Source organism: Lytechinus pictus, chromosome 4 (genome assembly GCF_037042905.1).
Source record: "Lytechinus pictus isolate F3 Inbred chromosome 4, Lp3.0, whole genome shotgun sequence".
In the NCBI taxonomy this organism is placed as follows: domain Eukaryota; kingdom Metazoa; phylum Echinodermata; class Echinoidea; order Temnopleuroida; family Toxopneustidae; genus Lytechinus; species Lytechinus pictus.
In genome coordinates, this window is record NC_087248.1 from 1,058,463 (window position 1) to 1,086,163 (window position 27,701).

The 27,701-nt window shown below is 38.1% G+C and overlaps 1 protein-coding gene across 2 annotated transcripts; it reads left to right on the forward strand.

Moving 5' to 3' along the window:
- Positions 1–422: 422 nt before the first annotated feature.
- On the forward strand, positions 423–27,268 carry LOC129259208 (centrosomal protein of 126 kDa-like). 2 transcript variants are annotated; one of them, XM_064098043.1, is made up of 10 exons: positions 423–658; positions 7,538–7,669; positions 8,481–8,638; positions 10,768–10,842; positions 13,239–15,347; positions 16,378–16,503; positions 19,454–19,528; positions 19,897–19,967; positions 20,646–20,678; positions 21,744–27,268. In XM_064098043.1, the coding sequence occupies exons 1-10, from the start codon at positions 627–629 to the stop codon at positions 21,870–21,872; spliced, it is 2,940 nt and encodes a 979-aa protein (XP_063954113.1). In that variant the 5' UTR covers positions 423–626; the 3' UTR covers positions 21,873–27,268. The 2 variants fall into 2 exon arrangements, with proteins under 2 accessions (XP_063954113.1, XP_054753481.2); XM_054897506.2 differs by lacking the exon at positions 20,646–20,678.
- Positions 27,269–27,701: the final 433 nt, after the last annotated feature.

The following is a 27,701-nucleotide window of genomic DNA, read 5'->3' on the forward strand; positions in this document are numbered from 1 at the left end:
TTTAGATTTTTTACACATTTCATGAACATGCATAAAGAATTGGCAGGTGCACTTCCAGGGCGAGCGAGAATATAATTGTCCCCTCTTTTTTTTTTTTTTTTTTTTTTTTGGCGGGGGGAGGGTGGGGGCTCGGATATTTTGGGGAATAAGTCCGGCCCCGTCTGCAGGTCAGTCTCCGGCCTGATCCAAGGTATTTTTAGTATTCACGTTTAGTTCACTTTTCTTTAGTTCCTTTGAATGTACTCTACATGTTTGGAGTGATACCTGATTATATTTCCTTTCATATAAAGGGTAGGTCTGCTGTGAACCATGCTATTTTATTTTCCCTTCGGCCTCGGTCCAATCCACTGATCTCTCCATCTCGGGCACAAACTTTTCAATAAGTCAACGCAGATGGCGCTTGAAGAAAAACATACGTCATCTCATTTGCATAACATAGTTGTGGAAACAGTCAACATGGACGTCGATTGTGTCAATTTGGACAGTATTAGGTGACTTGTTTTCAATATTATTTGTGAGATATCTTCATATTGACATTTTTAATAGACTGATCCTGAAGATATTGAAATGTGCAACATGATCGTGGAGAAATATTCGCAAAACAGTGTCACTATAAGGAGTCTACAATGTTGACAGATACAGCAAGAGGATATTATTCGTATCCTTTTCGTTCGCAACCGTACTACAAGCCTATGTACCGGTACGTAGGCCGCTCCGGGCTGGGCGGCCCGGGCGCGACGGGGCCTAAACCCCTCGAGGTCCGGTAGGCGGTAGGCCCGAGGTAGTAGGATGGGGGGTCAGGTGTCCGGACACTTTATATTTTTGAAGCCTTCTTTTTTGTCTTTGGATTACACTAAGAATATGAATTCAATCTGTGCCTTCAATCTTTGTAGTCACCTTTCTATTTTGTTCTTTATAATATTTCCTAACATTTTGTAGGCCCTACTAAAAATTGCTGAAACTGTGCTTGTAGGCCTACTTGTAAATTTTTCTAAATGACTTTCTAAAATTGATTGTCCGGACACTTACTTACTTTACTTTACTTTAAGTCCACGATGCTGTAGGCTTGAGTTGAGTGCCTGTTCATCGATCGTAGTATCTCCTCTGGTGGTAGTACAGTATCCATGTTAATTGTTATTAAAACAAAATATATATACCGGTACTTAACACGAGAAAGGACTATCAGAAGTTTGTACATGTGTGCTAAAAACCTTGGGAAAACAAAGACAATACTGCCTACACTGGCTTATAGAGCAAATCATAATTCTTTGACCAGTGCCTATCTAGACAAATTTTGAAGGAGTTGACTGAAGAGGCTGAAACAACACTGTCAGGAAGACTATTCCACATATCTACGACTCTGTTACTGAAAAAGTACTTTCTAATATCAAGCCTAGAAAATTTCTTTTCCAACTTCAACCTATGACCTCTAGACCTCCTTTGCGACTTAGTGAAAAGGTTGTGTTGTGTGTAATATATTCCAGTCATGTACTTGTAGACATCAATCATGTCACCTCTCCTTCGCCTATGAGCCAGACTCGGTAATTTTAGTTTCATGAGACGTTCCATATAAGACAGATTTCTAAAACCTGGAATCATTTTTGTGGCTCGCCTCTGTACACTTTCTAACTTTCTTTGTTCACTCAATTTATATGGTGACCATGCGGCTTGTCCATACTCTAATAGGGGTCTGATAAGACCTTTAAACAAATATGACATTGTAACTGCATCCAGACAAACAAAAGATCTTCTAATGATTCCTAAGACTCTGTTTCCCTTTAATGCTGCTTGTGACACTTGGTCTTTAAAAGACAGCTTTGAATCAATTAATATCCCTAGGTCTTTTTCTGCTTGTACCTCCGTAAGAGTAATTAGATTAGACTCTCCTTTCATGTAATACTGGGTCTGCTCTTCTGTACTGTTTTTTCCTAGCTTTAAGACGGTGCATTTATCCGGATGGAATCGTAGCTGCCATTTTTTAGCCCACTCTTCTAAAAGGGAGATATCTTTTTGGAGTTGTTTGACACCAACAACACTATCAGAACGTACATACATCTTTGTATCATCTGCAAACATTACAATATTAGACTTAACAACACTTGGCAGATCATTGACAAAAACCAAAAAGAGGGTCGGACCCAACACACTACCTTGCGGTACGCCGCTCAGTACTTCTCCCCAAGATGACGATTTTCCACCAACAACTACACGCTGCCGTCTTCCCGTTAAAAAAGACATAAGCCATACGTGGAGTTTACCACAGATACCGAAGGATTCCAACTTTAGAAGGAGACGCCGATGAGGCACCGTATCAAACGCTTTCATGAGGTCCATGTATATGGCATCAATTGTACCACCCTCATCCAGTACCTGTGTCCACTCATCAAGCACCTCTAAAAGATTAGTGACAGTTGATCTTCCATCAACAAAGCCATGTTGACACATAGAAATTAAATCATTCTCTACCAAATATACACACAATTTATCACAGATTAACTTCTCCATAATTTTACAAACAATGCTTGTTAGACTCACTGGTCTATAGTTTTTACAATCAGCCTTACTGCCTTTCTTGAATATAGGTGAAATATTAGCAGACTTCCAATCCAATGGTAACAAGCCACAATTCATACTCTTGTTAAACAGTAAGGACAACGGCAGCGCCAATACATCAGCCAATTCTCTCAATGGAAAAGGATGAAGACCATCAGGTCCAGGAGATTTATTAGTCTTCAAATTTGACAACAACTTAAAAACATCGCCTGAAGTTATTTCAACATCACTAAGAGGGGAATCATAATGCATTTCCTGTGAGAGGGGAGGAATATCATGAACATTCTCCTTTGTGAAAACAGACGAAAAAAAGGCCTGCAAAATCTCTGCCTTGTCCTGGTCAGAAGAGGTAACACTTCCGTCTTCCTTTGTAAGGTTTGCTACATTTTCGCGAGTTGTTGTCTTTGATTTGACATACGACCAAAAACCTTTTGCATTTTGTTTGACACCTGAAGCAATTGAGCGCTCAAAATCACTAGCAGCTTTCCGACAATACCACCTCGCCTGATTACTTGCCCTCTTATAGCGTTCTTCCTGTTTTTTGAGCTCTGAGGGAGTATATTTTCCATAACTTTTCTGACTATGCATGTAGCGCCACTTTCTGAACTGCCTGTGTTTCTCTCGAACAAGATCAAGTGTTTTTCCTTTGACCCATGACTTATTTCGTGTATGTTCTCTATATTTTTTCTTAGGTATGTAGCGATCAAATACATCAAGCAACGTTTTCTTGAAAAAGATCCATGAGTCCTCCATTGACTTTACAGAGAATTCATCAGCCCATTCAATATCAACTAACTTATCATGCATGGCATCATAGTCTCCTTTACCATATACCAGTCGTTCTCGATCATCGAGCCTCGAACGGCCACCAACTTTCAAGTTAAAAATCAGAGTACAATGGTCACTTTTACCAAGACCTGCTGAAGTAACAATACTCGAGATAGCACTCTCATTTAGAGTAAAGACAAGATCTAAAACATTTGAACGCTGACCTTCACGGTGGCGTGTAGGCTTAACCTGGTGCTGAATCAGAAATGCATCTTTACTACAGTCCAAAAACTTATGAGCTGGGTGCTCTTCACCAGATGAACATGACTCCAGCTCCCAGTTAATTTCTGGGTAATTAAAGTCCCCAAATAACAAAACTTCCTGAAATTTGCTTTGTCCTATTTCCTGAAGTAACAAACATAATTTATCATTGATTTCATCACTTGCATTAGGGCTTCTATACACAAGACCAACTAAAAGAGAACCGCCATCTTTCAGTCCCACACAAGCAAACACTGCTTCCTTAAAAGCAAGATGAGAAAAACCTACATATACCTCTGCTTTGAGGTCTTTAGAAATATACAAACAAACACCACGACCAGCGTCATGAAGATTATGAAAAACATCAAAACCATCCAGCTTAACTTCAGCTGGGTCAACACTATAACGCGAATTTTTAGGTTTGACTTCACTTAAACCAATAACATGAGGATGATGCAATGAAATGAAAGTTTCTAACTCGTGTCTCTTATTTAACAATGAATCTACATTAGTATATACACATTTTACTTGACCTACACCTAAGGACGGGCACCTATTAGAGGAAAATCCTCGTTGCTCGCTAGATTTGGAGGAGTCGGCGTGTTTACCCTGACTTTTTCTCTGACAACTTCCTCCTTTTTTTGAAACTGACTTTGATTTTACACACAACAACTGGGTATATAAGATGGTGGTCCCAGGGCCCAAGTCTGCGCACCTAACAATTGGAGTTAAGATTTAACATGAATTTCTTTATATTTCACAAAATCTTTCAGTTAATAACGTTCCTTATATTTTTATGAGTAGGCCTAAGTGTATAAACTATAATATCTCATCAAAATTTGAAAGAAATTTTAAAAATTATTATAGGATTTTCTTGGAAAAAAACTTCAGGCTGGGGCACTCACACTGACTCTGTCACTGCGAGGAGTATGGTCAGTTCCCCCATGTCTGCGCGGTCTCCCAAGTCTGCGCACCCGCGTATCTGCGCGATTCGTAGTAAACGAAGATACGCAACGAGCACGAACTTTACACATGCAATACATAGACAGGTATTCATAAAAAAATCCGACTCAAAATGGTGGAAAAATAATGAATTCAGGGCATTTCATGTGACGGCCTCAAAATGCAGCCTTTGTCATCAAAATCCCTGAATCGTGTGCAAAGTGAATGAGTGCGCAGACATTAAAGCTCCTACTTCTGGGACAGATTTTGTGCACCGACATGGACAGGATAGAACGAAGGATGCTTCTTCATGGTATCTGTGCCAACACCAAATCCATACAAGAATGGCGTAATGCACTTCAACAACTTAGCCTTCCCCCACTTGATGAACTTGTAAGGAATCCCCCTAACTACCATCTGTGGAAGCGAATGGTTCAGTCGGCAGTGATTCAGGTGTCTGAGGCCAGGCAGCACAACGCCCTCACCAAGAAGACATCCTTGTCCTTATGGACTAGAACACCTAAACCAAAGGCGAAGGATCTGTACCCTTGGCACATTTCCAATCCAAGTCTGCGGTCAGCCATCACCATCCGTGCCCAGATCTCCTGTCAAGTCTATCTGACCCAAGTCCGGCTCGCCAAGATTGGCAAAGCACCTGATGATTGCTGTCGTCTGTGCATGTCAGCCTGCGAGGATGTGGAACATCTGGTTGCTACCTGTCCAGCCCTAGCACCTGTCCGACAGGACCTTATCCAGCGGGTTAAAGCTAATCCCAACACCAAGCAGTTCGGACCATGCTTTGAATCCACCCCTGCTCTTTTTGTAGAGTCGGTCCTTTTTTTACCTCCTGGGCGTATTAGCTGCAACACAAAAGCCCAATTACATACGCTTATTCTATACTTCTTACGCAACCTCCACACAACTCGTCAAAACTTACTCAGTACTTCATGATTGCAACTTAGAGCCTTAAATGAATTGCGGCCCTTCCAACGGCGCCGTTGATCTCCGACCTTAGCGGAGGAAGAACACAAGAGAGAGACATGGGGTACCTTTTTTTTTCAATCTGAAAATGACTGCCCGAGGTTTTTTCAAGAAAATCTTATATTTTCTTTCATTTTTTAATGTGAACTTTGGTACACTTACTCTTAATAATATAAGGAACACTATTAACCAAAAGATTTTGTGAAATAAGAAGAAATTCATGTTAAATCTTAACTCAAATTGTTAGGTGCGCAGACTTGGGGACCACCATCATACTATTAGTACTAACCTCGCACCATGAACTGCGTTTGGCAGTGGATTTCTAACTAGTGCCAGTGGGTCACACGTGCTGAGACCCACTATCTTATTTCACAAAATCTTTTATTTCACAATATCTTTCAGTTAATATAATAATGTTCCTTATATTATTATGAGTAAGTAAGTGTAAAGTCTGTGTTTGTGTTTGTGAAGACTTTGTGATTATATTATTATTTTATCTAGTCTCTAGACCCTAAACCTGTATTCTGAAGTTGGGTTTAATTTAAACTCTGGTTTTAAGTTGTGGTTTGAATACATATGGAAAGCCAGTTGTTACATAAATCTGTAACAGTAGAGGTTTAATGTATCAGCTCATTTGACTCCCAAACATTAACTGCCTGGGGAGGATAAGTATGACAGTTGTCTTCACCATTAAAGAATTAGTAAAGAGCACAGTAAACATGAGAAGCAATCACTGCAAACAAAATTTTGAAACGTTTGGCTTCCCATAATTTTAGCACTGAGTTAGACCATGATCTAAGTTAAACCCGACTTCAGAATATGGGCCTAAGTCTTTTAATCACAGAGCCTAGATCAAGACACGGACCGAATAGACCTGTGTGTCGAAGTGTGTAGTAAACAATGATGGATTTCCCTCGAAAGTTTACATTTCCCATTGCCATTTGCTAAAACGCCTCCCTGCTACATGTATTAAAGTTTGAACTGGTGACATATCTCAAGATAATGCCAAAACTATTGGCTTGGTGTTCTGGGTATTTGCAGTGGTCCTTTTATGTGTAATCTGTGTGATTGATTTGAGTCGGTTATTTCACCAAGTCTAAGAAGGCCTTAAAACACAGTCTCTATCGGAATCATGTGTAAAGTGAATTGGTGTGCAGACATAGAAATGGAACTTTTCGGGAATTGTACCAAATTTGTATGCCCCTGCAGACGAAGTCCGGACGGGGCATTAAGCGTTGCCCCTGTCCGCCCCCCCCACTCGGTTTCCGCACAATAACTCGAAAAATATTTAATGGATTTTTAAAAATGTAGGTGTGTAGGTAGATGACACTAAAATACAGGCTAAGTTCGAATTTGGAGTCCGCAGGTCAAAGGTCACAGCTCATTAAATATGCAAGTTGGTTTCCGCGCATTAACCCAAAAAATATTTAATGGATGGAAAAATAATTTGGTGTGTAGGTAGATGACACCAAAATACAGGCTAAGTTCGAATTTAGAGTCTGCAGGTCAAAGGTCACAGCTCAATAAGTATGCGAGTAGGTTTCTGCATGATAACTTATGAAATATTCAACAGATTTTAAAAAAATTGGGTGTGTAGGTAGATGACACCAAAATACAGGCTAAGTTCGAATTCGGAGTCTGCAGGCCAAAGATCAAAGGTCACAGCTCATTATAGATGCGAGTTGGTTCATATGTCTAAATTTGTTCAATACATGTATATGAATATTGGTTTCTGCATGATATTAGGTTCAATCATATTAAATTAATTTTTGATCGCGTTAAGCGGGAACATCTGTGTCCGTTGGACACGTCAAATTTCTAGTTTAATATGAAAGGGATTAGATCTATGTGCTTATACCATGATACACACAGTGCGCATGTTGGAAATACTTTAGATTTAAATTAGATTTAAATACTCTACAAAATAATGAAACTCTGTTTCTGCACAGGTAGTATTATAGGAAAATGGAACCTTTAATAATCATGAAATGATGTGCACATGTACTTTCCTTGACTTGGTTGATTCCATCAGTAATAATAAATACCAGATCCTAGAACAAGAGCAGTTAACTCGGATGAAAGATGTGGGATCTGAGCATGCCAAGCAGATTGCTGCCAGGGACAGAGCCAAAAAGCTCTCGGTCGAAACTAATAGAAGACGCAAGTAAGTGAGATCATTTGAAGTTGAAAAGCATTTTTTTTCCTTCCATATTTATGACCCTCCCCATCTGTTCACAGTTTTCAGATTATCATTTTTAGTTTCATCTTTAACTTTAACTTCCTATTTTTGTTTTTGTTTTGATAAAATAAGTAATTCCAAGGGAGATGACCATTTTCCATCTTTTTTAGCTAATAGTGTTGTGAAAGAAAAATTTGCCAATAATTTAGGCTATCCCAAATAAGAGACCATTGTCACGTTTGTTTTCTTATGACGTGACTAGCGTCATAAGAAAACAGATTGCATTTCACTGTTTTCAATCTTGTAGCCTTGTAGGAGCATCATGAAAAATATACACGACCCAAATTTGATAGAAATTGGTTCTACAGGCCAAGATCGAGATACATGTATAAACACATGAATACCTAGAATTGGTCCCATTTAAAGTTGATGTACACTGTACTATTGGCTTGGTTTGAAATATTTACATGTAGAACCAGGCTAATAATACTGTTTGTACCAAATTTGGGCTTTGGGTGTTTGTGTTTTTCATCATGCTCAAAGAAAATTACCGGTAATAAAAAAAACAATAAAAAAAAATTGCCATCAGCTCATTACTCTGTAGCCAAAATTTAAGTCATAGCGTTTTAAAAGTGTTCTGAATAGTGAGCATTCCTGAAATGACTATAAATCCATTTTGTCCAGCCATAATGGTGTCAAAGGTAAAGTCAGATATGTAACAATATAAAGCATCATACATTGTAGGTCATCTGTCATTGGATAGATAATGACAATATTGTGTTTAATTTTGCTCCAGAGCTCTTGAAACCAAAAAGAAGCTAGAGGCACAGAGAGAGGCTAAGAGACGACAAGAAGTACTTGATGAAAGGCGTCAGAGACAAAGGGAAGCTACTAATAGATATCAGAGACAAAACAAAGGCTCAGCTCGAAGGCATCATGACTTTCATCATACAGGTATTATAAAGTGAAAACAAATGTGTGACCAAATTATTATCATTATTTTCATTTTTTACTTTGCATCTCCTAAGATAGTTAAAAGTGCTCTTGATACAATAAGGTAAAAAAAATTAAATAAAAATAATCATTTAGAATTTTGATGAGGAATTTCCTATTTAGTGAAGTGACACAGTCATTGCCTGCTTAAAATTCTTGTTGCTGTTTCTCACTACCAACATAAAAAAAATAGTTTCTTGCAACTGCTTGAAAGTGATGGCCACTCAGTGATCACGTGCTACATATTTAATTGCCGGTCCTTTACTGACTCACACAGATTGTGCTGTAATATTGAAAATATATGCAATTGCTACATGAGTCTTCACAGTTCACTATGGAAGTATCCACCGATGAGTTGCTTACAATGCCTCAGCCCCTCCCCCCAAAAAAATAAAAATAAAAATAAACAAATATTTTGTTGCTGTACTATCAGTTGGTGCTCACACATTCACTACCCATGTGCATGGGGGTAAAGAGGGGTTTGTGTAGATCAATGTCTTAAGTACCAAAGGACATTTTAAGGCCACCGCACACCTTACGACCCGACTTGTCTGTGACTGAGTGAGGGGAAATGTGACGTCACAGCTTGAGAGTCGCAGACCGGTCAGAGACAAATCGCAAGGAAAATCGTAAGGATTTGACATGTCGAATCCTTACAACTGGATCGCTAGCTCAATCCATCTTCCAGCCAATCAGACAGCAGATGCGTACATGATATGCAATGCGCATATGCAGTAATAAGCGTAATTTTCTCAGTTGCTATGGCAAAGCAGACAGCTGGGTAGTCGGATCGCAAGGTGTGCGGTGTCGAGGCTTATGACTACCTTACGATTTATCTCCACTCACTCAGTCGCAGACCAGTCGTAAACCAGTCGGATCGTAAGGTGTACAGTGGCCTTATAGGGATGGTCCGGGCTGAAAGTATTTATAGCTTCATAAATAGAGTAGAATTCACTGAGCAAAATAATAAAAATAATAGCCAATTTTTATAAAGCGCTTATCCCAGAATGGCTCAGAGCGCGTTACAGCATATTATTACCCCGGTCATTGGATTTATTTTAATCCCGCACGAAAAGTGCACAATTTCCACTCCCTGGGGAGCATTCCTTGCATTCATCGCAGCCTCATTATGGCGCTGGCAAATTCAAACGTACAATATCTTTCGCATCCTACCGGGTACCCATTTAGCACCTGGGTCGAGAGTGGCAAAGTGTGGATTAACGCCTTGCCAAAAGAAGCTAGACAGCGGTGGGATTCGAACACACGACCCTCTGTTTACAAGGCGAGAGTCAGAACCACTACACCACGGCTCTTCCAAAATGCCGAGAATTTCATCAAAATCGGATAGCAAATAACAAAGTTTTTGAATTTTAAAGTTCAGCAGTATTTTGTGAAAACGGTCGTCATTAATATTCATTAGGTGGGCTGATGATGTCACATCCCCACTTGTTCTTTTATATTTTGTTATATGAAATTAAGTTTATTTAATTTTTTCCTCCAAGAACTAGAAAAATTGGATTGACAACTGATTTAGTGCATTAGATATTTATTGCTGCAACTTATTTTATTATAAGGGAGACATATTATTCACACAAGTATGAAATAATGAAAAAATTATGATTTTATGTAATAACATAAGAAAACAGAAAGTGGGGATGTGACATCATCAGCCCACCTAATGAATATTCATGACCACTGTTTTCACAAAATATTGCTAAACTTTAAACTTCAATAACTTTATTTGTTATCCGATTTTGATGAAATTTTCGGCATTTTGCTCAGTGAATTCTACTCTATGTATTAAGATATAAATATTTTCAGCCCAGACCATCCCTTTAAGAGATTAGATTGTTCATATTACCAGGACCTCCTGAGGGGAGTATTCTGCTAGCTACACAGCTATAGGATATTTAATCCCAAAATTTCTTACTCATTACTGTATATTCCGCTGACCTTATTACGTGAATGTCAAAACTAATGTAATTTTTAAGTGCCATATCTCTTCTGTAGAGTTCTTGCTTGTTGATAGGTGTACTCCTGTATCTTTAATTTTCTTTTTTTTTAATCCTTGCTTTTTTCACCCTATTCAGCCCCTGCATATCCAGGTGCTCCCCTGCATGACAATGTTCACATTGCCAGAGGTTATCGCATGGAATCGCCCCAAAGTATGTTATTGCTCTCTTCATATTGCCTTTCACGTTTAACTTTTGGATAAGTTATGCCTGCTTCTCAAATAGACCATATTCCAGCATTAAAACTAAACGAAAGTTTTAAATTACAAAGAAATAATATCTCTGTAATTTAGAACTCTTCTAGAGTGTTAATGAATAAGGTCTATTTGAGAAGGAGGCATAACTTATATGTACATGTACATACACATTTGCATGGTTGGGTAACTCCTATTGCCTGTAATAATGTAATTTTGATCATAAATATAGATCAATCTGTTATGTTACAAAACACATCAAGATCTTTTTGATTAAATTTTCACAAACTTACATACATGTATTTCCATGTACACTACTCAAAAAAAGTTAAGGACCACTTTTTAAAACGTACATAAAGATTTTATACAAGGTGTTTTATTTCTGGAAATACCTCAGTACAACTGTCCTAAATGTCCTTAAACACGCTGTAATCAATTTCACGCATGGGTGGTTTCAGTTGTTGCACAATGTTTCTCGCATCACTGCACATCCTGAAAAGTGGGCCCCGAGGGGTATCAGCTACCGACATGAAGTGGTAAAAACGAATGTCTGAGTGTCTTTCAGGCAGTTCAGTAACGAGTGTGACCACCTCCTGCAGCAATAACGGCTTCACAGCGCTGTCTCATGGAGCTGATGAGGCGATTGATGTCTCTGACGTCCAGTGCATCCCATGCAGCCTCCAGAGCCACACCCAGCTGCTGCAGTCCAAGTGGATGGGCTTCGAGCTGCTCGAGACTCCTCCCCATCATGTCCCAGACGTGCTCTATCGGGTTTAAGTCCGGGGACCTCGCTGGCCACTCCATACGCTCAATCCCCTGGCCCTCAAGGAACTCGGTCACCACCCTAGCTCGGTGGGCACGGGCATTGTCATCCATGAAAATGATGTTTTGTCCCACATTTTCTGCAAATGGCACCACTATAGGTTCAAGGACCTCATCCCTGTACCTCACTCCTGTCATTGCTCCCCCTGGGACCACGTAGAGACGAGTACGGTTGGCGTAGGTGATGCCTCCCCACACCATGACGCTGCCTCCCCCATAACGGTCATGTTCTGCAATACAGGGGTCTGCAAATCTCTCTCCTGGTCGCCTCCAGACTCTCGAACGTCCATCATTGTGGTCAAGGGAAAATCTGCTCTCATCTGTGAACAGAACTCTACGCCATTGCTGTCTGGTCCATCTGACATGCTCCCGGGCCCAGTTGAGACGAATTCTTCTGTGAGCAGGGGTGAGTGGGACACACTGAGCTGGCCGTCTGGCATGCATATTGGCTCTGTGAAGTCGGTTACGGATTGTTTGAGTGGAAACAATCACTCCAGTTGCTGCAGCGAAGTCATTGTTGAGGCGGCGTGCACTGTGAAAGCGGTTGCGGAGGCTGAGATTCGTCAAGTAGCGATCATCTCTAGGGGTTGTCGAAACTGGTCGGCCACTGCGGGGTCTCTCGGAGTATAGCCCTGTCTCTCGGTGTCTTTGATTTGCTCTGCTAATGACACTGTGTGACACGCCCATCATTCTGGCTACTCTTCGCTGACTGAGGCCAGCTTCCAGCATCCCTAGGGCTCTGGCTACATCTGTTTCACTTAGGTGGTGTCTTGGCATTGCTGTTGTAGGCAAGTTGTTGATTGTACAGACTAAAGAGGGGAAAATGCTTTGGAAGACACTTGTCTTATGGCCCACTGCAATGATGCCAGAGACATCATGAAAGAACTGCATGTGTGAAATTGATGTCATTGTGTTTGATGGCATTCTGGACAGCTGTATCTTGGCATTGCTATTGTCAGCAAGTTGTTGATTGTAGAGACTAAAGACAGAAAATGCTTTGGAAGCCACTTTTGTACGGGCACATTGCAATGATGCAAGAGACATGAAAGAACTGCATGTGTGAAATTGATTTCATTGTGTTTGATGGCATCCTGGACAGCTGTATCTTGGCATTGCTGTTGTCAGCAATTTGTTGATTGTAGAGACTAAAGACAGAAAATGCATTTGAATCCGCATTTGTACCACTTCACAATGGGCCCACTTTTCAGGATATGCAATAATGCGAGAGACATCATGCAACAACTGAAACCACCCATGTGTGAAATTGTTACAGGGTGTTTGAGGAGATTCAAGACAGCCATATTCGGGTATTTCTAGAAATACAACACCCGGTTTGAAAATTGTATACACACATTAAAAAGTGGTCCTTAACTTTTTTTGAGTAGTGTATTTGCGATTGAGATCAGCTAGTCTTTTCCTTATATTTTTCTTCTTTCATGGTATATTTTTATGAAGCAGTGTGAGATACTGAGATTATGTATTAGGGGTTCATGTTGATAAATTCATTCTGACTGCTTTCACTTCTCTTCTCAGGTCATGGGAGTGGAACGCCTTCACTAGATGATGTTCTTCAGATGGTTGGTGTGCCCACATCATTGTCCCTCAAATATGGGCAAGGTTATTCCACCTACCAACACAATGGAACAGTCCCAGCGTCCACATACCCTACGACATCCAATTACAGTGGAGCTTATGTAGACAGTAATGCCAACATTGCTTCTGGGAGTGAGGCTAGAGGGTATGCAAAACCAACACAATCTGCACTCCAATCTGTTGCAAAGCAAGGAAGGACAGATTCACGGACCAGTTTGATTGAACAAGAGATTGCAGAGCAGCAACAGAAGCTGATTGAGCAACAGCAGAGGACGTTACAGGAGTTCAGTCAAGCCATTCAACATGAAGCGAGTAAAGCGGGTAGTGAAAGTGGTCTTCACCGGAGTGAAAGCTTGTCAAGTGTTGATAGTCTTGAAGAACATCGTAGAGAAAGAGAAGATTTGACCCAGAACTATGGGACCAAACACCAGAGGGCTCATGCAACTTCAAGTTATGAAAATATCAATGGTGTGCACGTTTCCAATGGCCCTGGGGTTGGGCAGAATTCTGAAGTGAAGAAAGATCTCAGTAACTACAGTTTATATCACAATAATGTTTTGATGAGAGGTAGCAATGATAAACAGACTCAAGGTGGCCAAGAGACTAAGCAGTCAACTAGAACTACTTTGAATATCAAGAATGATTCGGTTTATGATGGCATTCAGCCTAAAGGGGTTGCTTTTAATGGAATCACACAAACAGCCACTGCTTCTGCACACAACGCCACCAATGGTACACTGAATGGTACTGCAGTTAGGTCACAGAATGGTAAAACTGAAAAGACCACTACTGGTAATGGAACTTATCAAGAGAAAAATGGTACAGCTCATGCTTGGTCGAATTCCAAAGCCAGTAAACCCCCTATTCAGCAACATGTCAGTGCACCAACAGCAAGCACTAGTCAAAGATCTAGGCCATATTCAGCAAGGACCACAGCAACCGTAGTTACTGTTGCTCCAGCTGTATCATATCCAGCAAGAACTCAAGAAGCTGAGCAGTCAAATGCTTCCGCTAGAGGAACTGATGCCTATGGAGGAATGAGTTCTGTGATGCCATATCCCCCTCAAGATAAAAGGTTTGAGGAAACTCCTCAACAAACAATTGCACGTGAGGACATCACACTAGAAGAGGAGGAAGAGCCAGAAGTTGTGTCACCTCCTAAGAGTATCTTAAAACGGCACAAGAGTGAGACCCCTACCAAAGATCGTAAAGCAAAAGGACTGGCAGCTGCAATCATGAAGGACAGCCTTGATATTGGCAAACAGAGCGGAATCAAATCCCCAAAGAAAGGTGTTCGTTGGACAGATTTGACCTACAGCGATGATGAGAGCGTAGAGACACAGGCAGCAGCTGAAAATGCGACACCTGTTCGCAAACCAAGGATCATATCAAGTGTTGATGCAAGGACTGTACAAGAGAGGTTAGGTGGTAAGACGGACAGTGTTGTTTCAGGCATTCCACCAAGACCGAAGTCTGGAAATGCTAATGGCTCAAAAGGAAAAAGCATGCAATTGAAAAATAATCGCTTCCCAACTGGTACTGAAAGTAAACAGAATGTTGTTGATAATGATAGGGCTGCTGCAGGGAAAGCACCTGTCATTCAGAATGGAGTAAGATTAGACAAGACGCCCACGGATGATGAAATCAATTGGTTATGGGATAAGGTTAGGACATGCTTGAATACACGAGAAGATGGGACAGACCAGAAGAATGGGCATGTTCCACAGACACCTAACACAAGGCAGTCATCCAGTACAAACCCACACCAAGATCAGAGGATAACAGCAAATCTTCGAGTGGCCCCACCATCCAACAATCCACGGTTCAGCCAGTACAATGATACACTCAGAAGACAGGTCATAGTCCCTCGTTACAGGACTAACAGTGATTCTGGAACCCATGTCCAGCAGACGCCTGTATCTCAGCAACGGCGCCCTCATGTGAGGAGTTCCAGTGCATCTAGGACTAATGGACAGCGTGGACCAGAGCCTAGCCAACAAGGACCAGGAAGATCTGCTACTGTGGCTCAGCAATATAGTACACCAGGCAGTAAGTTCACACTGTTTATTTCCCCACCATAATGTAGAAGTGATATTAATAATAATATTCCGCATTTATATAGCATTTATAGATATTGCATATAAGTGGATGTACAAAAGTAATACTGCACATTATATGTGATGAAATTTGAGTGTACATTTACATGGTCACATTTACAATTCTGTGGAGACTCCATCATTGATTATGAGCTATTGGTGAGAAATAGTCATGCAAATAGTGTAAACTAAGCACAAAGAATGAATATTCCTGTCGGGTACCCATTTACTTCACCTGAGTTGAGTGAGTGCAGCGTAGCGGAGACAAATTCTCTGCAAAGAAAACTAAACAGCTGTTGTACTCTCAATCATATTGGCCCGAATTCATAAAGGTACTGTAGTTTTTAAAACCAACGGTTAAACCCATGGTTTATGCAGATTTCCTGTATAAATTACGCTTATTTACTGCGTATATTAAAAATGTCCAATGCTAATGCGCGCTTTGTCACAGTGTGCCAAATTGATGCCTGTTGCCATGGTTAAGTACGCAATTTTATTAATGAGTCCACTGTTTCAAGAGTGGACTCATTAGTTCAAAACATTGGACTCATGAATAAGATAGCATGGATAACCATGGCAACATGCTTCACTTTGGCGCACTGTGACAAAAGCGCACATCAGCATTGGACATTTTTTAATATACACGGTAAATAAGCGTAATTTTTACAGGAAATCTGCATGAACTATGGGTTCAACCGATCGTTTTAAGAAACGATCTATGTGAATTTGGGCTATTTACTTTCATAAAGGATATTTCAGAATATACATTATAATTGTATATACATGTAATCCATGGTAACAGGAAATCCTTTCTTTCTAGTTGATAGTCAAATTGCAATGTACTAAATGCATTGATAGTTTACTATAACCTGTCACTACACACATGTTTTACATAAACTTTTTATTTGGGTCATTAATGTTATCAGATATTCCTTTTCCCCAATGTTTGATTTAAATACATGGTCTATTTGCCTCTCACACAGTGACGGATAGTCTTATGGCCTTCCAACAAGCTGAACAGATGGTACAGCAGAATGCTGATGAAGCTGATGTAGCAGAAGTGATAGATCAGCAGAGATTACATCACCAAGGTCATCAAGATCACAAAGGTTAGGTCAAAGACATGACAAAATTTCATTTCCACATATCACTGCTGGGTAGATCAGCAGAAGTTACATCACCATAGCCATCAAGATCACAGAGCTTAGGTCAAAGACATCACTAAATTTCATTTCCACATATCACTTCTTTGTTAGATCAGTGGAAACTACTGCATCAGAGCTATCAGGAAAGCATATGTTAGGTCAAAGACATCACTAAATTTCATCTTCTCATTTATTACTTTTGGGTAGATCAGCAGAGATTACATCACCATGGTCGTCAAGATCACATAGGTTAGGTCAAAGACATAAAATTTCATTTCCACATATTCTTTGTTAGATCAGTGGAAATTACTGCATCAGAGCCATCAGGAAAGCATATGTTAGGTCAAAGACATCACTAAATTTCATTTATCACTGCTGGGTAAGATCAGTAGAGATTACATGGACGAGGACGGCACAGGGATCCCTATCCCATCAGGTTTATCGCAATCCTACTCACACTGATCGGTACTTGAACTATCGTTCATTTCACCACCCATCAGTGCTGAGATCCATCAATAAGACGTTGGTCAAACGAGCCCATGAGGTTAGTGACCAGATCTACCTGAGAGGTGAGCTTGAGCATATCAAACGTGTTCTGAAATGTAACAACTACCCCTCACATAAGATCTGCACTGAGCTTCCCCCCTCGCGGAACCCACATGCAGCACGGCCCAAGGCGAGAGTTGTTCTTCCCTATGTGGGAGTAGCCTCTCACAAGATTCAGAGGATTTTGAGAGAAGCCGACATTGAGGTTAGCCATAGTTCCTCAAATAAGCTTCAATCTGCCCTCACTACCTATAAGGACAAGCGCAACTCCAAGGACCTCCCTGAAGTTTACCGAATTCCTTGTGAATGCGGTAAAGTTTACATCGGCAAGACGGGTCGTTCCTTTAACACTTGGATTAAGGAACACAAGGCCCATAGTAGGAGAGATTAGAGGGACAAGTCTGCAATCATCGATCATGCTCATACGCACAATCACCGGATCTTCTGGGATGAGAGTAGACTAGTCACCCGTGTCCCCTACTGGCATCAGCGGAGAGTCAGAGAAGCGTTGGAGATTGAGGAACATAACACTGTTCCTCAAGACAGCGGCCTCCAACTCAGCAATATCTGGCTTACCGTTCTAGACAAAGAGGCTAATTAAACTAATTAGCCTGCCGGGACGTTCCACACACATGTGAGCATTGCAGTGTACGGGCGGAAGTGGTGGCTTTTGTCATTCATGCTAATCTTAGCGGGAATGATAATTGACGGCATTTCCGGTCGTCGCTGGTTTTGCGCGCCCAATTTTGTGTGTTTTTACCCACGTCCGCATATGTGGATGTCATGTGACTTATCTAGCCAATCAGAGACATGTACCCTGCAAGGTACCGTGCATATGGCACTTTGAAAGAGTATGCATGTATAAGGCCTGCTTTTACAAACTTTGCTCATTGTCCTGAAGACGACAAGAACACACTTGTCGAAACGTCGAAATTGGGTGGTCCTTTTCAGGACCAACACTTTCCCAAGAAAGATGCATGGTGTACCGTGAAACCTTCTACACTATTCTTCTTCGCCATGGAAACCTTAAGAACTTACGACATCATCATAGTCGTCAAGGTCATCAAGGTTTAATAGGTAAAAGATGTTACAGAATGTATGTATATCAGCAGATATTACATTACCAAGGTCATCAGGAACACATAGGGTAGGTCAAAGACATTACAAAATTTCATTTCCACATATCACTGCTGGGTAGATCAGCAGAGATTACATAACCATGGTCATCAAGATCACATAGGTTAGGTCAAAGACATCACAAAAGTCATCACATACCATTGCTGGCTCAGATCAACAGAGATTACATCACCTCAGGATTGTGCAGATCAAAGATATCACATATTGTTGCTGGGATGATAGATTTTTTACTTAAAAACTTTTGTGTCAAGAGATTGAAATAATGATGTTGCTATAGGCCTAACACTGGTCAGATATTCCTCCCTTTAATATGGTGTAGTGGCTTCATTGAGCATTTCTTCCCTTTCATGTGGCATAGTCAATACAGTGTTTTTGGAAAATAGATGCTACTTTATTCCTTATTGCATTTTATTTATTCATTTTTAGCTCATCCGGCCCAAAGGGCAAGATGAGCTTATGCCGTGGCATGGCGTCCGTCGTCTGTCGTCCGTCCACAATTTCAAAATGCTTCTTCTTCGCCATTTTAAGTCCGATTTCAATTCTGTTTGCTTTATATGATAGCACTAGGTGGGAGATTCAAAACTTCTACACAGAATTTTGAAACTCATTAAATATGCTAATTTATGCGCATTTTTCAAAATTCACAAAAAATGCTTCTTCTTTATTTGTTGATTGATTTTAATTATTTTTGTTCCATCTGAGAGCTACATGAGGTTCTACACAGAGTTTAGAAATTTTAACTATAAAATTATTTATGCTTAATTTATATGAAATTTATTCGTAGATCACAAAAAATATTTCTATGTCATTTCTTCATCAATTTCAATTCTATATTCTCAATTTATGTCACCAATATAATTCACTACAGTGTCAACTGGGCTCAAATTAGAATTGTTTTAAATTTCGTTGCGAGATGCTGGATGAGCTCCACATCATTGATGTGCTAGTTTATGAATTGAGAGGGATGGGGGCAGGGAGGAGGTTGCATTGAACAACAGCTTACATCATGGGTTTGCTTCGGTTTTTCTTCTCATGAATGGAAGGGGGTATGGAGTCATTGCATATATGTTTACCAGTATTGTAGTATCACAATAATGCTACATTTCTTAGGAATCATCATTTTCAAATAAGGTATTGTTAAAAATGAAATATGATGTACCATTGTATAATGAGTGGGTAGCAAATTTACATCTAATCTAAATAAATTATTTTGTATCTTTGTTTATTTCAGCCAATCCAAGTGCACTCTCTATTGAGGAGGCCAAGGTGTTAGAGTCATTAGATCGACTGAATGCAAGACTCAAAAGTAAGTGTTTCAATGGCTTGATTCAAGTAAGATTATTATTTATTCTCAATCTGTGTTCAAATTATGTTATTTAATAATCAAGAATCCAAACTTATTGTAAAGATACTGTTTCAGTGGAATGCACCCATTATCATCAGATGGGAGAATGAAATTTTGTTGCATTGTAGAGGCATCTATGTGGCCCATGAAGCTGCTTTTGTGAATGTGTATGTAAATGGGCATACTGCAGAAATGGAAATAAAATCGCAAATTATTTCCTTTTCACAAGCTTCTTTTATCTTGGTGTACATTGTGTAAATTACTTTATATATTGTTGATATGATATTTGAGAAACATTTTGTTTATTTTGTTAATTTGTTTATTTCTAGCTGTGACAGCTGACATGAATGGATCTTTTAGTCCCATATATCCAGTAATGCCACCTAGACCTCCGCAACATGTAAGTAACAACTTGTGTCTGTTTCAAGTTCGATGATATTGTTCCCTAGTCTCTACTTGTTTTACCAGCTTCATAATCATCTATGAAAGAATTGAAATTAAGGAACAGTTGGCTATGGCATGGTCAAAGGGGGGAATAGAATCTCCCACCCTTGACTTTTTAAAACCACATTGCCTGTTGACTTGTTTCCCCTTTGTTTTTTGTCCATACATTGTAGAATTGTGTCTTCATATCAGAATAATTGGTTTCAATTTAGAATCTATCAAAATGAGTTTACATTACATGGATGCATTTTATATTTTCCTTTTCTTTTTATAAAGTTTTATGATACAGATCTAAAGAGTACTGTCATTTCCATGATTACATGGAAATGCGAAAACATAATGTAGCATTTTACCTTTAATTTCCAACTCCGTCTATTGAACACTACATGTAATTATAAATGGATTAAAACCCCTAAATATATGATAAAGCACAGTTGTAGTAAATGTACATTTTGTACTTCAATGTAATAGTTTATAGTTATTTCGACACATCGGAATCACCATTTCATAGTTTCACATTTGCATCATGTATAAACTCAGATTTAGTTTATCATAATCATCAGCAACCAAAGAGATGCATTGTATGTCTTCACTAGATCATTATCTTGTTTTATTTTATTGCTACCCTCATTAGAAATCCCCAAATGAAGTCGTAGATGATGAGAATGTAAGCCTTTCAATCATTGAGTAGTGTTTAGTATTGTATGTTGAGGTAGTTCATCCTAGTTGTACCACCCACTGTAGTAGCTTCATTTCATATTCAGCCATTAAAATCCATCACAGTAGTTTATTTTCCTTCTTTTTAAAGACCTTTAAAAGTGCATGTTGTTTTCAAAGAATTTTTAAAAGTGCATATTAAATAGGTGAATTGCCACTTCGTCTACTAGACCCACTTTGCCTGCTATCTGACTGGTTTTATCCCACATGGTCTCTTCCTCTTCATTTGACAAAATACTAAGTAGATAAGTGAAAGATTAGACTAGTGGAGCATCAGACAAAATGACTGATGAAACAAGAAAATATTTAACCAATCAGTAATTAGCCATGATGGTGTTAGTCGATGCATCTGCTAGTAGACTATGGTAGATACAAACCATTGAGAAATAAACCAGGATCAAAACTTTTGAATTCAGAGAAGTTTTAGGTACATGTACTTGTCTTATCATTTTTGGTAGAATGTCAGAAGTTGCTAATTTACACGATGTTGGGTAATTTGAGTGAGTCTACATGATTTGTACTGTAATCGTAATATTTATAAATTTCGGTGGTGGTGTTTTTCCCCATAGATTATTTTGTTTAAATTTTGTGATGTAGTATACATGTTTCAACAGAATCACATTATTGTCTCAATCCATCTCACCCATTCTCAGTGCATGTACTTCATTGCAACTGTGATTTTTTTTCTTTATTTCTGTCTTTTACATTTGCTCATTAACTTGAGAAATTAGATGATTTTTTTTTCATTTAAAGTGTGGTCATCCTTTTCTTTTGTTGCATACATCTATTTGTATTTAAGTGTTTGTTTTGTTGACTATTTTTCTTTTACTCTACTTGCTTATATTATGTGATGATGGTGCCCACCAACAACTTTTCTTTCTTTACCCAAACTTTTTATGGGCTCCTTTTTCAGTGAATGATTAAAATAAGTCAAAATTGCATTTTTTGTTTAATTGAAAGACTGCATTACTCTCAGTGCTCACCCTGTCTTGTTTGAATTCTTTTATCTCACCAGTCTGCAGGGTTCAGGGGTCATCGTCCTATGAGTTCACGACCGGGGGCTAACGGTGTAACGAGACCAAGTTATCGGACAAGGGCACAGTCAGCAGACAGGAGCAACGGTAGAATGGGACATCACAGATGAGTTGGGACTTCCTCAGAGGAGAGAAGTTCTGCCCAGGTGGATGTCTGAAAAAAATCATACTTCTTCTGCTTTCATAGCTGTGTAGGACATCACAGATGAGCTTGAGACACACTGAGAGAAGGGTAGTTCTGCCTATGGCAGATGTGTGAATGAGTAATTTTTACTTCTCAGACAAGGTTGAAACAAAAAGCTCTTCTCATTGTAGATGTCAGTACATGCTCCTATGTAGAGTAGCCTCCAAAAACTTCCTACAGGAACATAAGTATGGCTTGTGTTGCTCCTAAAGCTCCTTCTCCTACATCAAAGAGCTGTTGCTGCTCCTGCACCAGTGGTGCAGTGGTCCCTGATAGACTTCTCTACATTCATCTAGATCATCAACTTACCGCTTAAAATCAGGGAGATGGGGATGTTGTAGGAAAGTTGTTTGAAATCAATTTCAAATCTCATTTGAATTGTGAAATTTGTGTTATTGATGGATTGATTTGGACTGTAGAAAATCAGTTTATCCTTTCTGTTGCAAGAAACAGATTGGTAATTGCAAATGACTTCACACACTTGTGATTGATTTTGAGATTGACTTTTCATGCGACACTTCTCTCCAAGGGAAGCTTGTCAACAAAGAGAGTAAAGCCTTGTACAGTCATTGTAGCACTCTGTTTCACTCTGACCCTGACTCTCATCCATAACATTGAAATCATGTGACTAGTCATATGACTAATGAAGCCTAAAATGCACCTTGAGGAGACCCTATGTCCATTCCTTTCCTGCTTGGCTTGTAAAGCTTTTATTGTGTGTGTGATCTTTTGTAAAGATAGCCAATAGCTGCTATGCACTGTATCTTCATTTCAAAATCACAAAAAAATAGAATTAGGATGCTGGTTTCGCCATCCATTGCAAATTTGCCTTACAAAAGTTTACTGTTGCAAATCATGAAACCTTTATAATGTCTGTGGTAGTGCCTTTGTAGTGTGTGCAAATGATACTGGTCATTCCGTGTCTACTAAAATATACATACTTTTATTAAGAACATAGGAATGTTTTTTGAAGAGTTCATTCATTAAGTTGTAGGTACAAGTTGCCTTACCCACCACAGGAATATGACCTGTCATATGTTTTTTTTCTATGATGTTTAGAATGATGCAATGTTCCAATGAATGAAATCATTTACAGTCAAATTTCAGTTCACACTTACATGTACTTGTCTGAACATCTTTTGATACATAATCTTCTTGTCATTTGTAACTTTATGAAACACCTTTTAGGAGTTACATGAAGCTGTTGTTGTTCATTTGATCTCATTGTGTTATAAAATCTTGTGCCTTTTTAATGCAGAAAGGCATTTACTTTGCCTTTTTTTGTTACCTTAAACACACAATTTTAATAGGAGATACATATAGTTTTATTGATAGCTTTATGTACAGCTAAAAAGTTTTGTTGGATAGGTGTCTTGCATTAAATACTGTTGCAAGTTTTGACCAATGAGAAACTGGAAATATTTCAATAATATAGAGAGGCCTTGATAGATAAATATAGTATCGTCCATATGAGAACACACAGTCATCTCACCAACATTTGTCATTTAACAATTTTCCTTGGTTCCTAATTGGCTGAGAAGCACAATTGTATGACCGTTACTAAGGTAATTGTAGGGTAATGACAATTTTTATGAAGCAGCTCCCATATCTCCCAAAGCTAATATAGTGATATGATATGAATCAAGCCAATGTAAATGTATTAAGGTAATATTTTGGAAAGGCAAATCAATTTTATTCTTTGATATCTCAAAGCAAAGGTGTTTCTTGTTTAATAATTCGCTGGTTGATCTCATCTTCATTCAATATGCAGTGTTTATAAGCTGTAGTTACATGTAGCTACATTAATGAACTAGGATTCATTTAGCACTGTGCACACTACAATAGAAGTTTAATTTCATTGCCTTTTTGCATTGAAAAAATACCGAGTAAGCAAAGTCTTCTGACAAATAAAAAAGTTAACAAAATGGTAGACCCTTTTCGTTATCCTTAGGCAGCATATTCAAGTATGGACAATTTTGTTTGTGTGTGTTTCATTTTTGTCAACTCCTGCCAAATGAGAGTAGCTTATGCTTTAATAAGTTTTCTACATTAATATTGCTAAGAATTATGTTTGAAGTGAACTGACCAGTAGTAGTTTTATTTCCAGTTATTACTAAATCTAATTATATATTATACTTTGCATTGACAATCTAAACATAAGATTATTAGATTATTAGTAGATGACATGTACATTTAATTTAGAAAAATAAATGTTGCAGTTTGCTGAGCGACGATGCAAAGTTTTGCCAATAAGTCATAAAAGCTAAATGAATTTATGTGATGATATGATTATAGATGAAAGATTACTTCATTTCTGAAATGTTAATGTACTATTGATTTGATTTCCCAATTATTACTTTTCATTTGCTGTAAGTGAATGCACTGCTTATCTGAATGATAAAAAATGCCAGAAGTTCCTAATATGCCCTTGATTTACGAACTTATGAACATAACATATAGATTAACTTTTTCCATAATCTCATTTTGTGAACAGTAAATGTATTTTATTCCTTACACATGTATAGCTATTGATAAGAATAACATGATTATATATAATTGTATTCACCTTGCAATTCTTTTCCGTCCACTTTAAAATGAATTTTCTCATCTTTATTTTAATTAATGTTCAAAGTAATTTATAGTTTTAATTGGTGGTTATGGCTCCCTGTATTTAATGACTCTATATCTATTTGATTTGAATTGAAGGTTTTATTATCATTTCATCGCAGCCAGTGGCTGAATTGAGAAAGATTTACAAAGTAAAAACATAATATATAAACATAAACAGTGAAATACAACAGTGAAAGTTAACAAATATTTTTTGAAAGAAATGTCCAATAACCAATTAATATTCTAGTAAACTTTGGAGACATGATAAACCCATGTGTATAAACTTACTATTATAGAGTTTTACTTGAAGTTGAATTTGTTGGTATATGAATAGTGTTTTAAGAAATAAATAGCAAAAATTTGAATATCGTGTAGAAAGTTATGGAAAAATTGCAGAAATAAAGGTTTCACGGAGTGCATAATTGAGTAGCCTAGTATTATCGGAAAATTCTAGTAATTTAACAAATCTATTCCTGGGATTGAAGTTATAATAGTTGATTCAATTAGCTTTTATAATGCCAAGAATTCCATTATTGTATCCTTTATATGAATTATAATAAGAAACTTAATGTTTTTATTCTTAAGGGGTAGATGGTATTATATGATTGCTTTTGGTATCACAGTGGTCTGTGTATTATTAAGAAGTTTACACATGTATATAATGTGAATGGGTGAGACATTTAAATGAACAGCTTATCTTCTGAGCATCATGTACCCAACATATTGTATTCTATTCAATTGGTCTACTAGCAGTTGGTCTACTACTCAGATAGTCTAATACCACATCAGCTAAACCCTTTACTGATTGGGCCAACTATTGTTTGGTCTAATACCCACTAAGTCTAATCGTCATTTAGTCTAATTGCCCAGATTCCCACTTCGTCTACTATTACTCTGAGGGCGTCGTGGTCTTGTGGTTACGACTCTTGTCTTTCAATCAGAGGGTCGCGACTTCGAATTTAGAATCCCATCCATGGCATGTCTTCAGCAAGAAATTTACCCACATTGTTCTGCTCTCAACCTGGTAGGATTTATTAGCTCGGCTACAGCCGGGTTATAATATGATACCAAGTATCAAGCGCAGTAGAGTATATGCAAATATAGTAGCTGCGCTATATATATGAATGGACCATATTATTATCATAACTCTGCACTGTCAAATGACAATGTAGCTCATTAAACAGTTCATCTATTTCATTTAGACTACATGTAAGTGGTGTGAGACCAAGTGGATATTATACAAAATGGGTATAGCCTAGATAGAAATTAGACAAGATGGTAAATGGGTAAAATGATAATTAGACAAATAGTATAAAATGAAGTAAAGAATAGATGATGTGGGATGAGACCAAACAGAAAATCAAAGAGATTGTAGACTAAATGGTATTTTACTGGTACCATAATCATGTATTCCTTCTATAACAGAACACCATGAGCATTCCATAATACATTTTTTAGATGATATACGTTTAAGTACTTTACCAGTAATGTGGAATTCGTATTCAATCGATACTTCAGCCAGAATTTTAAGTATTTTACTCAGTATTTTGCGTAAGTAAAATACTTATCCATCTTTGATATTCAATTGCATTTTTGGCTAAGTATTTTGCTTAAATCTAAGTCAGCCACCTATCAGACTTTGGTCTGGCTTGCATGCAGTTTACAAACATGAAATGCGTAGCCATACATTCATGTATTGCGTGTTATTTGGCTCAAAATTTACGATGTCACAATGATTTTAAATAAGTATTTCGCTTAAATTTGGCTTGATAAAGTGAAATACTTAATGTGATCTGAATACAAGTTTTAGCTTGTTGCTTTAATAGCCAAGTAAAATGCTAAGTAAAATACTTACAAAATCAATACTTTAAATTGAATACCAGCCCTGGCCAAATGCTGTTTCTCTGGATACATCCATATTCTGTGAAGTAATATGATACTATATCATACTTCCATCTTTAACACCTATGAAGTCAACAAAACTGCTTATGTAATGTATTCAATCTAGTTTAAGGAGTTATAGAATATAATTCAAGCTATAAATGTATTCATATTTATTGTACTGTGTCACATACTAGTAGCTTGTACTGGCCCAGTTATGAATAAAATATTCAAAAAAACATTGGTACATGCAACTTGATTTGATAGTCTGCCAGGCAAAGAATTTTTTTCTGGACAGGGACATTTTTTTGATCCATTTACTGATGTCATTTATGAAAATTTGGTATTGAACTCAATAACAATTTACCTTTATGAAATTAAGGTGTGGTTGCTGTTTTTTTTTAATGTCTTGTTTCATATTTAAACCTTACATGTATGTAGCCCCTGTGCCTGAAAGGCATTATGATTTGTGAGGTAGCTTGTGCAATTTGTTACCAGTGATATTCTTGTGATTTTTAATTGTAAAAGAAGAAGAAAAAAGGGGGATAATATATTTGTAAATCTCCAAATCTGCACAAAATATCAATATGATAATTCACAACGGATTCCTGCATAAGTAATGAAGTGCATATCTTCTGTGAGATGTTGTTTGGAAATTATTGTAGGACTTGGTTTCATACAACATAAGAAGTGATAGACATGTAAATTAATATATTTTATGGAGTGTAATAAATGAATTGCCTTGTGTTATACCACTTTATTTGATATTGTAGATAGCAGACTCTATATAGAACATTAAATTATGGCTGACTGGCTCTGATGTATTAGAAACATTGACGCTTTTGTCATTTATTGAGGTTTAATAATATTGTTTTTGCCATCATCCTCATCATTATCAAACACCCAGTTCAATGAAAATATTTTCCTCTTCCCTCTCTCTTTCTCTCTATCCATGTATATCCTCCATCCTACTTAAAGTGAACTATCATTGTCAAGATATACCACCACATGGTACAGTACCTAATAATTATTGTTTTCATCTTCCTGATCATCTTCATCATCATCATCATCAGCCTTATCATTATCAGCAGCATCATCATCACAATCGCCATCATCTTCATTATCATTACCGTCGTCATGCTCATAATTATCTTCGTCATCATCACCATCATTACCACCACCACTATCATCACCACAACCATCATCATCAATATCATCATCACCACCGTTATCACCATTATCTTCATCAAAGACCCAGTTTCAT

Excerpts from the sequence above, each read along its gene's own strand:
- LOC129259208 (XM_064098043.1), top strand. The coding sequence starts at position 627 with ATGTTGACAGATACAGCAAGAGGATATTATTC. Across the intron at positions 659-7,537 it reads ACAGCAAGAGGATATTATTC|TAATAATAAATACCAGATCC; the intron begins GTATCCTTTTCG and ends TGATTCCATCAG. Across the intron at positions 7,670-8,480 it reads GAAACTAATAGAAGACGCAA|AGCTCTTGAAACCAAAAAGA; the intron begins GTAAGTGAGATC and ends ATTTTGCTCCAG.